At 36.9% G+C, this 16,105-nt stretch overlaps 1 protein-coding gene across 1 annotated transcript; it reads left to right on the top strand.

Moving 5' to 3' along the window:
• Positions 1-7: 7 nt before the first annotated feature.
• LOC122068441 (chloroplast processing peptidase-like) lies at positions 8-2,407 on the top strand. Its single transcript, XM_042632299.1, has 3 exons — positions 8-1,278; positions 1,784-1,851; positions 1,957-2,407. Exons 1-3 carry the CDS (start codon positions 1,186-1,188, stop codon positions 2,033-2,035), a joined length of 240 nt encoding a protein of 79 aa, XP_042488233.1. The 5' UTR covers positions 8-1,185; the 3' UTR covers positions 2,036-2,407.
• The last annotated feature ends 13,698 nt before the right edge of the window (positions 2,408-16,105 follow it).

Below are 16,105 nucleotides of genomic sequence, written 5' to 3'. Positions count from 1 at the left end.
GATGGAGAAATATAGGCTATGTTGGCTGCACAGAAATTTAAAGGGAAGGGAAGTGAAAATTTTTAAACTTAAAAAAGAAACTTTTGTAATCATTACCCAATGTGGTTGTATAAAATACTTAAATAAATTTTATTGTATTTAGTAATGATACATTTTACTTGTAATTTTTATTTTATGGATTATGTCTTCAAAGTTCAATTATGAACTGTCTTAACTTTGCTGGTATGTTTTTTTTTTTTTTTTTTTTTTGGGAGGGGGGGTGTAGATGGAGAAATATAGGCTATGTTTGGCTATGTGATTGTATAAATTACTTAAATAAATTTTACTGTATCTAGTAATGACACATTTTACTTGTAATTTTTATTTTACATTTTATAGCAAAGGGTTTTGGATGCAAATTAAAGTGAAATTTAATAATCTAATATGGAATGATATGGAGTTAATGATAGAGTCACATGGGGTAATGATTACAATAAATTATTTTTTAAGTCTGAAAATTTCATTTCTCTTCCCTTTAATTCACCTTGCAATCAAACGAAGCCATAAGGAAAAGGAGCAAAGTGCAACATCAAAGCTAGAGAGGCAAACCTATGGGTATTATCAAAGGATGATACACCAAAAGCAGGGAGGGGAGAAACATCTAACCGAAGGACGATACAGTAGAAGCCAGGGAGGGGAAGAACAAAAATCCAAGGATGATACATCAAGAAGCTAGGGTGGTGGATCTGAATATTTGAACATTCTCAATTCATTTAGAAACAAGGCGGATCAGTATGAGGATCTTATTGGTTTTTATGTTCCTTTCATTTGGATTGCGGGGTGGGGGGTTGGATGGTTCCCAGCCTCTCCTTGCTGTCAGCCCTGCTGTCCCTTTGGAATTTGATGTTTTTTATAAACTTTGATGGATTATAGTGATTAATGAGAAGATAACAGTTAACCCAAACTAGTATTTGGTGTGTTTATTTTAATGGATGGGATTCATGCTCTAAACTTGCAGTTCTTTCTATTTCATCTTGGTATGCAACTTTGAAGCATACTAACAAATGTTTTTGTGTCCCACCATTTAACAAGACTTGGTGGCTATCAAACATACCAAAATAGTGGATTAGATCCACAATATGCTATGTTGTTGGCGCTCCTTTCAATGTTTATTTACCCAACATTTAAGTTTCTCTTCTAACTTCCATGCAGGTTCAGCATGGATTGCTTTATATCAATGGAATTGCTCGTAATGAAAATTTCATAGCAGAACCTCTAATGTACAAATTGGGTGCTACTGTACGTCCCTTTACCTGTCATCTCTGGATATTTTTCTTAATATTTTTATTTTGGGAAAAGGAAGAGCATGCTGCCAGTGTACATGCCCTCTCATGAAGACTGACACTCCCTCATTCCCTCCATTAACCATGTGGACCTCCCATGTATATGAACTGAAATGCAATCCTTCACCTCACCCCCCCATTGGTTTGGCATGTAAGATGTCGATATACCCCTGGTAGTGTGTCAATCCCTCTCTTCTTATTTCTGCTTCCTTCCATATCTAAGCATTCATGTACCGGTAGAGTGTTCTAGAACAACATTAAGTGGTAGGAACCCCCCCCCGGGGGGGGGGGGGGGGGGGACTCCATGTTGTTGACATCTGGGGCTCCTTCAATGTATTATCAATTGTATGAGCCTCAGAGTTGCACTTTCTGCTTGGTCTGTCACTTGGTTATTCTCTGTTTCTCTTGTGTCCCAAACTTTGAAGTTCTGTCTCATAGTTCTGTTTTTTATTTATTTGCAGTACGTACCTCCACATCATGTTTTTGTGTTGGGTGACAACCGTAACAACAGCTATGACTCTCATATTTGGTTAGTATGTCTATATGAGCTTCCCAGGAAGCCCTAGTTATAGTGGAGAATTAGAGGGATCTATCTACTGGCCTTGTTCTAATCTCTGATTTGAATTGATCACAGGGGACCTCTTCCTATTGGAAATATTATTGGAAGACATGTGATGCGTTTCAGACCATCAGACATTGATCCTGGGAGATAGTAGAACGGTCTAATTATGCAACAAACCTGCCTTTCTCCTTTCTTTGCTGTTAATTTTTCTTAGATAACCAAGGAGGATGCTAGTTCTCCCATGATCCACGTCTTCAATTGCCCCTAGCCAAGCTTGCCTGTAGGTGGGTCTCCAAATTCCTTGGTTGTATCTTGTATACTAACTTGGGAAGAGGTGATCTGTATATAATAGGTGTTTGATATCAGCTCAATTTCTAGCTGATTCTTGCTTAGAGAAATCGAATAGAAATTATTGTATATCAATCTTGTATCCATTTTTTAAAGTTTTTTTAATACTTGAAACGCACATTAGTTGTACATTTTGTTATTATGATAGTCGTTTTGGTTTGGCTCCGATTTGAAATTTGTTGTTCTCTGTAGTGTTGAAGAAAAAATTTGATTAAATAATATAACATGTTATTCAAAATATATGAAATAAGGGAAGAAGAAAGCCAGCAGGTTGAGTGGCTCTTGCAGGAATCGATGAGAGCAAGCTTTGGGGTATCAAAATTAATGGAATAACATGAATTTGCTTTTTGATTTTACAAGGGGTTGAATGGGCTAGTCTTTAGGTGCAGGGGCCACATGATTAGGTAGCAATCTCTTTATGAAATAATTAAATATGGGGAGGGTTGGGGCATGCTTCTAGGTTTTTTGTAAAATAGTGGCATGTGTGGTCACAAGGTTGGATACCGTTTGAAAGCTTGAGGAAGAATGGTTTCTATTTGGCAATTAAAGAGGTGGGCAAAAAGATTGTTTCACTCTGTTGATGCTTCTAGGTGTGTTTTCATTTGTCTCTCTCCTTGATGGAAAAATTCTCTGGAACTTTTACTATTCAATTCAATTATAAAATAAGGAGAGTTTTTGTTCACCTTTAGATTTCCATGGTATAGGAAAACTTGACCCATTAAATATGATTAAAAAAAATATGGAATATAGGGAATTAAATGTAATTGAAATTATTCATAAAGACATCCATGTAGTTTCAAATTGTATCTTTCAATATCAACAACAGGGGTAGTGGTTTCAGTCTTGATGACTTTTTGTTGTTCTTTTCCCTTAAACATAGACAGTTAAAAGGATCTAAATGGATAGTTGAAAATCTAAGCTGATTTTTATTTGTAAATATGTATTTATCTCCATTTTTAAGAACAAACTCCATATATATGAAGTTTCTAGTTCCATCTCTAGTTGTGAAAGTTATAACCTATGGATGCCAAAGACCCATTAAACCATGAAAATTCTTTACAACCTATAAAATAGATTTGATGAATTAATTTTCAAACGAGAAAACTAACAATCCATCCACTGGCTGTGGCTTCTTGTGCTAATACCTTGAAAATAATGGGCCTAATAGCTACAGATGCTTTAACTGATCAAGAGACAGCAACCATACCAGGCAACATCTAAGGATCCAGCCCATGCATGCATAGGCTCCTTACATTTCCATCAAATTTGATGGATTTCTATTGGAGATCAGTTAGGCATCTACAACACTACCCATCCATCACAGCATGTCTTATGGATTGATTCCTCTTGTACTACTACTAAGCAAAAGCTTTTGATAACTGTTTTCACTCTTGCCCATATCCCGTACCATAAGTATTGGACCTCTCACATTGCAGTAAAGTGGGAAAACAATCATTTCTTTATATTGCTGAGGTACCTGATTGCCCTTTTTTTTTTAATGGGTAAATATGATGTATAAAAGAAAAGGAAAGAAAAACACATGAAGGCCACCCCTAAAAACCCTCTTCAAGGCAGGCCTAGAGAGGGGAAGAAGTCCCTGAAAAGGAAAGACACGGCCACCAAACAATGGCAAACCAAATACAACTTCAGCAAGAAAAAGTAGGCCATATAGTCTGCATCCTTCTTGTTGAGCTCCACCGGAAAATCAGCGGGATGCCAAATAGTCACCCCTTGACTAATGGACAGTTGGCCCCTATCGTCCAATGGCTCAACACTTTCCTTACCAAACTTGGATGCATGGCTGGTTTTTTTTTCTTCTTATCAGAAGAAAAGAAAAATTCAAAAAAAAAGAAAATATCATCAAGTATATAAGTAACTAAGTACATCAATGTCCGAATCAATTATATCTATGTGAGAAAGTTTGTTAATGATATTGTTTGTAAAAAGTCACATGAGTAGGATTACTTCGTTCATAGGCCTGAGCATGAGGATTAGTATGTTCACAAAATTATGAATGTCCAAAAAAGAACAATTGCGCTCCAAAGCCACGATACAGTAATGCTATCAAGAAGTGTGACCGATTTGGTAATAGTTCAACATGTGCTAGAAGCATATCCTTCCTATCAACTTTCTATGTTTTTGACCCACGTGAAATGGCCAATTTGTTCACCTCTTACTTATCTGGCATTTTCACGACTTCTAACCTTTTGGATCCTACTTTCATTGAAAGTTTGTTCCCACCTATTGTGCCTCTTGATGAAGTCCTTACTCTTACTCAAGTCCCATCTTTTGAGGAAATCCGCATTATTGTCTTCTCTTTTGGGGCTTATAAAGCTCCTGGACCCGATGGTTTTCAAGCTGTGTTTTTTCAAAAAATTTGGCCCCTCATTCATTCTGACTTGTGTGTTTTTTTGTCTAATTTTTACTTCAATTTGACTCTTCCACATGGTAACAATCACACTCTCATCTGTTTAATTCCTAAAAATGATTCTACTTGCAGAGTGGAGGACTTTAGGCTAATTAGTTTGTGCAATGTGGCTTATAAGGTTTTGGCTAAATTATTGGCTTCTCGGCTGAAGCCTGTTTTACCGGCTCTTTGACTTTCTTGGCTTTGGAGACAAATGGGGTCATCTGGTGAGTAAATTGATTTATTCATCATCTTTTTCCATTAAAATCAAAGGTTCTTCTTTTAATTATTTTGAACCGTCTAGAGGCCTTAGACAGGGCTGTCTTTTAAGCCCATTTTTATTCATCCTTGCCATGTAGGCTCTATCTAGACTCTTAACTACTTACCGAGCTATTAAGTAGGATGTTTCAACTGTTTTTTTTCTTTTTTGTTAACTAAGGTGTTTGGATCAGCTTACAAGCACCTCGACTAATCCTCAGGGAGACCAGCTCAACAACCACCACTATAATCTCCACTTAAATCGTAGATGCACAAATGGGGAATCGAACCTGAGACTATGCGCCTAATCCACACAATCCCCAATTCGCCATAACCATCTAGGCAACCCACGGGTGTGTATAGAATAAATAAGAAAACACACACACACACACACACACACTTGCACCATACGTACGACAGGGTTCGATCCGACAACCTTTTTGTATCTCTTTGTGCCACAAACTAGGTATTGGTGAAATGAGTTCCAATGTTGTCTACATAGGTACTTCCTTATTTCATTCGAGGTCAAGATCTAGCACATTTTCCCACCTTATTAAAAGAGTCCAAAATAAACTTCTTAATTTTAAAATTTTTAGTGAAATAGATGTCAATTGTAACATTGAGTTAAATTGTTTATTTTTAGTGAAACGGATTATATATATATATATATATATAAACTTAAATTTTTGTTTGAAATGTATGTAAACTTAACACTGAATGACTAAAACTTTATGTATATGTTAATCAGTTTAATGTTTTATGAATGGTTTACACTTTAAAACCAAAACTGAATTACGATTTCAATTTTAAAACAAAAATTAAACCATTTAATAAACGATTTCATAATTTCAATGTAAACAATTAGATTTGATTCGATTTCGATAAACAATTTGGATTTCAAATTCACATCCTTATTCCAAATAATTTCAATATAAACAATTCGATTCGATTTGATTTCGATAAACAATTTGGATTTCAAATTCGCATCTTTATTCCAAACCTTCATCTCCAGAAAATACATTTTAGCGTACAAGAAAAGAGAGGTGAGGCAGAGAGGGATGAGAGCTTCGTGTGAGATTTCAGCGGAAAGGGTTGGATTCAAAATTTGGGAAAACTTGAATCTGGATGACTAACCCCTAACCGATTTGATGAGAAACTTGGTTCGGTTTGGGAGTTCCTAAACCAGAATGGAAGTAGTATTCTCTCTCCAAATTTGCACCGTCCACCTCAACAATGCCACGTGTCCTCTTCTGCAGGTAGAATTACACAAGAATTGCAAGGTGAGGAATAGCAAAGGATTTTGATCCTGAGAAAGATGTTCAAGGTCAGATGCTAGAAATGGAAATGGAACAGCGTGGGTTAGGCCAAGTTGATTACATTTTTGTTTTCTTCCTCTATGGAGCAGTTCTGTGAGATAACAGCACATTTGAAATGACCGAAAGTAATAAATGTATCTGGATTGTAATGGAGCTCATCGGTTATAGCATGAATTAAGGTATTGGAAAGTTCGGAGAAGTCTCGGTTGTCTAGGGATATCAGGGGTTATATCGTCTCCCCTCAAGTATCGTGCGTAGGGGTGTCAATGGGTCGGATTGGGCGCCCAATCCTAAGGTCTCTTAACTTAATCTAAACCCAGCCCAGTCCTAGGTTGGGTTGGAATATCTCAGTCCAGGCCCAACCCTGTCAGGTTTGGCCCAACCTAACTTTAGCCCAGTCATTGATTGGGCTGGGTTTAACCCAATCCAGTCCAACCCAATACTAGCAATTACTTGGTTACTTGATCCTGATGCATTGTAAAGGCCAAAGACCAAAGTTTTCGTATATGTGTCGATTGTGGAAAATGAAAGACCTTTTTGTATAGTAGCCATTAATAATTATTAACATATTTATATGATTATATACTTAATACACATGGTTGGGTTGGGTTGATACCTCAACCCAGGCCCAACCGAACTCTATCTCGGGCCTGAAATTCTCAACCCTAACCCATTCTATGGGCTGAAATCTCAACCCAAGCCCTGCTCGGGCTCAAGACGGGTTAGGACTGATTCGGGTTGACCAGGCTTTCTGACACCCTAATCGTGCATTTCTCTGCCTTTGCGAACACAAAAATTTTCGAAGTGTGAAAGTAATTTTTTTAATTCTACTACATACACAATCCTATTGAGTGTTTCGAAATGCGACCTTAGTGGTTGCAAGGACAGCATGGTCGATCTCAAGTCTGCACTGATTGGACCAGCCAACCCGATCGTTTAAAGATCAGTTCAACTCGCATTATTATTAAGCGTGTCGGACTAAGCTGTTTATAAACAGTTAATACACAATACAAGAGGTAAGCCTGACAGGCGCGCCTGATCGGCCCAACCCATTTATGAGCCCGAGTGGATCTAACACATTTAGCTTTTGATTTTTTTTATTTTTTTTTATATAGATAGAATAGGGTATATATTAATATTGATATTTTTATCAATTATTGGATGTAATTAAGTGAAAGAAAGCCGAGGAGAACTTCCTGGCAGAGATAAAAGAGGTATTTACAAGAAAGGGTGGACCATGAATCCACCAAAGAGATAGCTTGTTGATGTAATTAAGTGTAATATTTTCTAAATTGTTAATGTTTTAATATACTAAAATTTCTTAATTCTAAGATAATTAAAAAAGGATTAAGGCTTTATTGGTAGATTACTCTTTTTAAGGCCAGATATAGCCCAATTAGGAGAAGCCGGTTAAAGCCAAGAACCCAGTTGATACCGACTCATGCCTTAAAAGTGTATGACCTGTTAAGCCCAGTTAGGCCTGACCAAGACCAGACCAATTGATACCCAGGTGCACAACCATGAGGAAGAAACTAAATAAACAATCACATAATAACAAGATGGTTTAATATAGTTTGGCACAAATGCCAACATCCACCGAGAGAAAAATAAAAACGTTCACTAATCCAGAATAAACACTTACAGTACTCTTCACCTTACAATATGATTTCCCTCCACATAGGCGACTTATTAAAAACCCTAAAAACTAAAAACCCCACATTTTTTATTCATGTACATCTAATGGAAAACCCGATCTAAACATATACAAATTCAATAATAATAATAATAATTATTATTATGTTGACCACTACGAAATACAAGACATAAATAAACCCCAGCACTTAGATATATGGGAAGCTGGACAAGGGTGTAGCTAGGATTGTGTACAGAGGAGTTTAGCATTGAGGAGAGCGTTAGGGGTGACCACTTGGGAATTCCGACGGGTAATCTATTTCGGACCCTACCCTAAATACCCTATAGATGGCTGAATACTTGGGTCCTTCAGGGGGTGCGTGGGTGGCTGAGAAGAGGGAATGAAGGGAAAGGAAAGATTAGATTAGGTTTAGGTTTTCTGGGTTGTTCTAAGCCGGCTACGAAATGTGGCCATAAATACCTCAAAACCTCATGTCTCATTTTAAGACATATCATTGAATATCATACAACTTCAATTTTAAATCCATACACCACACATGCCCAAAGTCTTATTGAGCAATGTGACTCGGTTATGGTGTTGTTCATTGTTGTTAACATAGTCAACACACTCTTGAAGTGATATATGTTCAGTTAGATTTAGGTGTCATCACTTTAGAAATATTTTTCTGAAAATTTGTTAGGTTATAGCTCAATTTCAGGCTCCATGCATTGAATTTGAGTTGAAGATAATATCATGAGAAACATAGTCCATTATGTTACTTCAAGTTGGTGAAAGAATTAGGTCGATCAAAGTTCAGGAGAAAGATATATGGTCAATTAAGTAGACATTATATTAAAAAATGAAGTCTTAAAAAACGCCATATAACGGGAACGTGTTTTAAACGTGTTTAGAACGGGAATGCTTGAAGTTTGCTGTTTTTCCTGTATCTTTGGGAAGCATATGGTAAAACGTGTTTTAAACTATAAAATGACACAAACATATATGAACAAAGGCCGGCGGATGGGAGATTCTTAAAGTGACCACGTTAAAGCATACTACTACCACAAGAAGTCCATCTTTGTTTAAAGAAAAAGAAAAAATCTAAAACTTATTAGGTTTTGATGCTGGAATGTCATAGTAAGTATTTTTCATACCTTGAAACATATGATTCACATCAAAATAGATAATGATTGTAACATTTTCTTTTGGAATGATCTATAGATACACAAAACTAACAATATTTATCTAGATAACCTATTTTGCTATTCTGCCCCTCTCATACATCTTCCAAAAACTAACGATTTTATTGTGGGAAATCAATGGAACACAGGTTTACTTATTTTCATTCTTCCTATTACAATTTCTAATTAATTCTCCAAATCCCTATATCCCTTGAATCTGATCGATGGTGGTGCCATCTTTCAAAAGAGGGGTCTCTCACAATTAAAACTGCTACAAAGTCTCAGAAGACTAATTTGCTAACTAACTCTAATGGATGCTCTAACATGTGGATATACTTATCTCCATGTTCTCAATGGTGGGGATTTTTTTGGAAACTCAAAATCCACCCTAAGTTTAAGATGTTCTTTTGGAGATTAACATATGAAGGAGTCCCCACAAAAGATATTCTGCATAAATGAGTGGACATTGATCCAATATGTAATTTGTGCCACAATGAACAGGAGAATACTTGGCATGATCTTCTTACATGCAAGTTTTCAAAAACAATGTGGGTCCATTGGAGCTCAGATCAAAGTGTTTGCATTTTCCTTCCTTTCCCAACTTAATTATATTTTTAATTTTTTTTTTTAACTCTGATGATATCTTGAACAATAATTTGATCTCATTTTTTCATACTTTCATTATTACTTGCTATTTCATATGGAGCATAGGAATATGGTCACGTTTGGGTCAGAAACCCAAAATCCATATACCACAAACTATTGGCTAGCCTTCTACCAAAAAGAACTATTGGCTAGCCTTTGGCACAGGTCATAAATTGTGCAATTCTCAAGTGAATGCTATTGAACAGAAACTTGGTTGTAGACTTGAGATGCCATATTTTACTAATAATGTGCTTATAATCTTTGCTGTCTCTAACAAATCTCAAAATATATTTGGATACACTACTTCCTTTTCCTAAAAGAATAGATGTTAATTACTCCTTGCCAACTATGTGATGGCATGAGAAGGAATTGAGGCAGTAGCAAGGGGAATTCTCCATGGGATAAGAGAAACAAATCCGCAACGATGGGAAGTTCACAAGATTTGGAGCGATGTGACTGAGGTTGAACCCTTAATGACTTTTAACAACTTTTTGTAATGACCTTGGACCACCATTTCTCTTCGTCTTAAAATGAAGAATCTTTTGTTCATACTAAAATTTTGTGTAAAAAATTATGACAACAATCTTGTTCTTTTGACCAAACTAATAGCTTCCAAAGCTATGACGGTGACATCCTGATTAAGAATATTAACTTTCTATTTTAAACTTTGAATTTTATGTAATTTTTTTTATTTTTCTAGTGAAAAGTATATACCAAAAAAAAAGGTGACGACACCTAATTACCTAACCTTCTCCCTTTTTTTTTAATTATTTTTTAGGACAATTATTATCACTCTCCTACACTTAACTTATATTTAGTAAAGGGAACTCTCTTTTGCTAAAACTCTTTTTTCTAATACTTCCTATATCTAAATGGGAAAATTACCTAATTACCCAATATTGGGTTTAGCTTTACAGAAATACCCACGATGTGTTTCACTCATCGTATCTATCCAAAATCAGTTTGCGTATTACTGAAATAGCCAAAACAGTGGAAGCCGTACGCCGCACTTCGTATCCCTACACGTTGGACATGATTCATGTTCCAATCGGTGAAAAAAAATCCGATTTCTACTTTGATCATCTCCTACAATCGAATCTTTAACATCCGATGATCCGATCGCATCATTGAGCACATAAGTTGTTGTTCAGACTATGGATTTCCGAAAGGGGGAAGAATGGGTTGCTGGTTTCAACTGTTCGGACTATAGATTTCTAAGAGGAGGAAGACTTGGTTGCTAGTTTCAGGAGATTTAGGGCACTGTTAAATAAGAATGGAGGGAGAAGGACAGCGGGAGAAGGACTGGAGGGAGAAGAATCGATTTCCCTAAAAAAGATGGGATTGACTCCCCCATCCACTTCCCATTCACACAGAGAGAGAGAGAGACAGAGGAGGGGAGAGAACTGGTGCTGCGTGAGTGCTCTCCTCCAGTTTACGATTTTGAAGTTTCTTCTCTTGGAACTCTTTGTTGTTCCTAGCACTTCTTCTGGTGCTGCTCCGGCTCCTGCTCCATCGCCATGGGAGAAAGACAGAGGAGGGGAGAGAACTCAAACCAGACACAGTGACTGTGGTGTCACTGTCATTTAGGGTTCGTGGGTCTACACGAGTGCTCTGTTGGAATCAACAAACCTTACATCGTTCATCTTCTTCGGGTTGGATGTTCATCTGAGGTGAGCAAAGATTTTTTTTCAGCCTATTTTCCACATCTTACGTTTTTTGTTTTTGTAATCTGGGTGTTCTTTTATTATTTTTTTTTCCTCATTTCACAGAGAATCGAACGAATCCCATTCCCATGTTGGTTTGTGGGTCTGCGTGAGTGCTCTATTGGGATCAACAAACCTTACCATCGGTCATCTTCTTCGCATAACTTGAGGTAAGTAATGATCTTTTGATCTTTCAGTTTTCCATGTCTTACTGATTTTGTTTTTGTAATCTGTGTTCTTTTAATTTTTTTTTTTCACTACACAGAGAATCGAACGAATCCCATTCCCATGTTGGTTCGCTTGAACCTCTTACTATTCCTCTAAGAATGGGAGTCACATTTCTGATATTGGTTCATAGCATTTTCATTCTTGTTCTCTTTTATTCGATGAATTCACAAAAACTTGTATCTTGATCTTTGTACCGTATATGGGTCTTTCGTTATTATTATTATGAATGGCACATTCAATTGTTCAAACTAAAAAAAGAGAGTCATAGATATGGTTGATTGTAGTGTTGTTGACTAGTACCCTAGTAGGTGTTTCATGTAATGCCTCAATGGAATCAAGGGAATTACAACATGCTCTATGATTTATGAAAATGATGTAAGATCTTATTTAAAATAGTTTGGAATGTTTAGTCGATGGTTTAATGGTTGAGGAACAATGATGAGATTAGATTTTCTTGTTAAACTAAAACTGGAGTTTGATAGTATAAATTTTCAATTTTATAAGAAAATAGTGGCAGATCAGGAATTTATGGTTTAAAACAAGATGGAAATCAAGCTTGCTATTTTGTGTTTGATTTAATTGAAAGGGCTGAAAAGGTTTAAGAGTGTGGAGTCAAATTAGGAAGCATAGAAAGATTAAACTAAGCATTGGTGTGGTTGTTAAGTCTTTAGACCTTCTTAGGGCAGGCAGGTATATTAAACCACAGAACTATACAACACCTCTACAATGAAAAGGGGGTTGGAAATTGTAAGAATGTAGTTCTTCTGTGGGAACCAAAGATCTGTTTCTCACTGTACGGTTTTCTGAATTAATGCAGTCCCTTTAGCATGCAGTTCTTTTTTGCACATTTTAATGTTCTATGCTGGAATTGGATCTAGTTTCCCAATAAATTTCTTCTTTGTAGCATCTTTATTGGACATTGGTCAGGAAATTTAGGCTTAGCTTACATATGGCCATAGGGCCTTTACCAAAACATAGAATGCAATTCCGCACCACATTTCTATAGTTTTATTACAAGTCTAGTTTCAATAATAAAAAAAGGTAATAAATAAATAAAAATAATGGCTGCAGAGTGGTGCTTATTGCGCAATAATAATTATAACTCTTTCTTAACATTGCAAAATAAAAAAGAGAAGAAAATAAAAATTTCCTTAATCATGTTATCGTGTGTCTGACTTTTAAAAAAAGAAGACAAAAACCAAGAAATAGAGAGCTTTAAATAAAAGTCAGACACACGATAACATGATCAAGGAAATTTTTATTTTCTTCTCTTTTTCATTTTGCAATGTTAAGAAAGAGTTATAATTATTATTACGCAATAAGCACCACTCTGTAGCCATTATATGTTTTTATTTATTACCTTTTTTTATTATTGAAACTGGACTTGTAATAAAACTGTAGAAATGTGGTGTGGAATTGCATTCTATGTTTTGTTAAAGGCCCTATGGCCATATGTAAGCTAAGCCTAAAATTCCTGACCAGTGTCCAATACAGATGCTACAAAGAAGAAATTTATTGGGAAACTAGATCCAATTCCAGCATAGAATATTAAAATGTGCAAAAATGAACTGCATGCTAAAGGGATTGGCATTAATTCAGAAAACCCTACAGTGAGAAACAGATCTTTGGTTCCCACAGAAGAAGAACTACATTCTTACAATTTCCAACCCCATTTTCATTGTAGAGGTGTTGTATAGTTTTGCGGTTTAATATACCTGCCTGCCCTAAAAAGGTCTAAAGACTTAACAACCACACCAATGCTTAGTTTAAGCTTTCTATGCTTCGTTTAAGCTTTTTATACTTCATAATTTGACTCCACACTCTTAAACCTTTTCAGCCCTTTCAATTAAATCAAACACAAATTAGCAAGCTTGATTTCCATCCTATTTTAAACCATAAATTTCTGACCCATCACTATTTTCTTATAAAATTGAAATTTTATACTATCAAACTCCAGTTTTAGTTTAACAAGAAAATCTAATCTCATTATTGTTCCTCAACCACTAAACTATTGATTAAACATTCCAAACTGTTTCAAATAAGATCTTACACCATTTCCATAAACCATAGAGCATGTTGCAATTCCTTTGATTCCATTAAGTCATTACATCAAACACCTACAAGGTTACTAGTCAACAACACTACAATCAACCATATCTATGTATTCTCTTTTTTTAGTTTGAACAATTGAATGTGCCATTCATAATAATAATAAAAACAATAATAATAAGGAAAGACCCATGTACAATACAAAGATCAAGATATAAGTTTCTATGAATTCATCGAATAAAAGATAACAAGAATGAAAATTCTATAAACCAATATCAGAAATGTGACTCCCATTCTCAGAGGAATAGTAAGAGGTTCGAACGAACCAACATGAGAATGGGATTCATTCGATTCTCTGTGTAGTGAGATAAAAATAAATAAATAATTAAAAGAACATAGATTACAAAAACAAAATCAGTAAAACATGGAAAACTGAAAGATCAAAAGATCATTGCTTACCTCAAGTTATCGAAGAAGATGACCGATGATAAGGCTTGTTGATCCCAACAGAGCACTCACGTAGACCCACGAACCAACATGGGAATGGGATTCGCTCGATTCTCTGTGAAATGAGAAAAAAAAATAAAAATAAAAGAACACAAATTACAAAAACAAAAAACATAAGATATGAAAAATAGGCTGAAAAAAAAAAATCTTTGCTCACCTCAGATGAACATCCAACCCAAAGAAGATGAACGATATAAGGTTTGTTGATCCCAACAGAGCACTCGCGCAGACCCACGAACCCAAAATGACAGTGACACACACAATCATTGTGTCTGGTCTGAGTTCTCTCCCCTCCTCTGTCTTTCTCCCATGGCGATGGAGCAAGAGTCGGAGCAGCACCAGAAGAAGTGCCAGGAACAACAAAGAGTTCCAAGAGAAGAAACTTCATAATCGTAAACTGGAGGAGAGCACTCATGCAGCACTAGTTCTCTCCCCTCCTCTGTCTCTCTCTCTCTCTCTCTCTGTGAATGGGAAGTGGATGGGGGAGTCAATCCCATCTTTTTTAGGGAAATCAATTCTTCTCCCTCCAGTCCTTCTCCCACCGTCCTTCTCCCTCCATTCTTTTTTAACAATACCCTAAATCTCCTGAAACCAGCAACCAAGTCTTCCTCCTCTCGGAAATCCATAGTCCGAACAGCTAAAACCAACAACCCATTCTTCCCCCTTTCAGAAATCCATAGTCCGAACAACAACTTATGCGTTCAATGATGCGATCAAATCATCGGATGTTAAAGAGTCGATTGTAGGAGATGATTAAACTAGAAATTATAATTTTTTGAGAAAATTGCATTGCCACCCCCTGAACTTCGGTCCTTATTCAACGCCACCCCCTGGACTTTTCGAAACGTCAAAGCCACCCCCTAAAAATTCAAAAAATTCCAAATCGATCCCTGCCGTTAGCCAACCGTGATAAATGAATGAAAACCAGTTAGTTTTTTTATAATATACCCAAAATACCCCCATCTTCAAAACCCATCTCCCATCTCTCATCTCACTCCTCTCACTCACTCGGCCGGACAAGAAGAAGAAGAAGACGACAGCCACCCCCTGCAACTCGATTCTCTTCCCTCCGGCGTCCGATTCTCTTCCCTCCGGCGTGCGATTCTCCCCCCTCCGGCGTGCAAAGCTCTCCCCCCTCCGGCGTCCGAACCTCTCTCCCAAGGTAGTAGAAGCCAAATGCATAGGAGGTGGTTGCTTCTCCAACTTCCCTTGCGCGAGCTGCTACAAGTTGATCTGCTCAAGGCTCCCGCTCTCTACTATTTTAATTTTTGGTAATTCCCGTGCTCGCCCACTTACGTAATCACTTTTGCAAAATCTAAGGATATCTATTAAGAACAAAATAATAGAAAACGCAGCACAGGGGATTTGTTTCAGAGTTTTTTTTTTTTAAGAGAGATTTTTGGTTGTGAAAGAGAGAGTCTCAGAGCAGAAATCACTAGTGAAAGATGGTCTCAGAGAGGGATGTTTGGTAGGGGAAAAGCAGGGAAAGATCTTTGAGGGAGTCAATCGGATCTTCTTGAGGATTTTGTGAAAAAGATTAGGGAAAAATCACAGCATCAGTTAGGAGTTCTCAGGGAAGGTTCTAAAGAAAACTGTGGAGGTTCTTGAGGTGATGCAATTTTGTTTTCAGATCTGAAAGAAAAGGTTTCAGAAGGCAGAAGCGCACTGCGCGACCTTCATCTTCTTGGATCCCTCCTTCGACAGATCAAAGCTGCAATTCTACCCCTTCGATTCCTCTCTGTTTGACTTAATTTTTCCAAATCTAAGGTACCAAGGGACTGAGAGACTGAGAGAGGTTCGGACGCCGGAGGGGGGAGAGCTTTGCACGCCGGAGGGAAGAGAATCGCACGCCGGAGGGAAGAGAATCGGACGCCGGAGAGAAGAGAATCGAGTTGCAGGGGGTGGCTGTCGTCTTCTTCTTCTTCTTGTCCTGCCGAGTGAGTGAG

This window comes from Macadamia integrifolia, chromosome 2, assembly GCF_013358625.1.
Source record: "Macadamia integrifolia cultivar HAES 741 chromosome 2, SCU_Mint_v3, whole genome shotgun sequence".
In the NCBI taxonomy this organism is placed as follows: Eukaryota; Viridiplantae; Streptophyta; class Magnoliopsida; order Proteales; family Proteaceae; genus Macadamia; species Macadamia integrifolia.
This window is presented reverse-complemented; position numbering and strand designations above follow the sequence as displayed.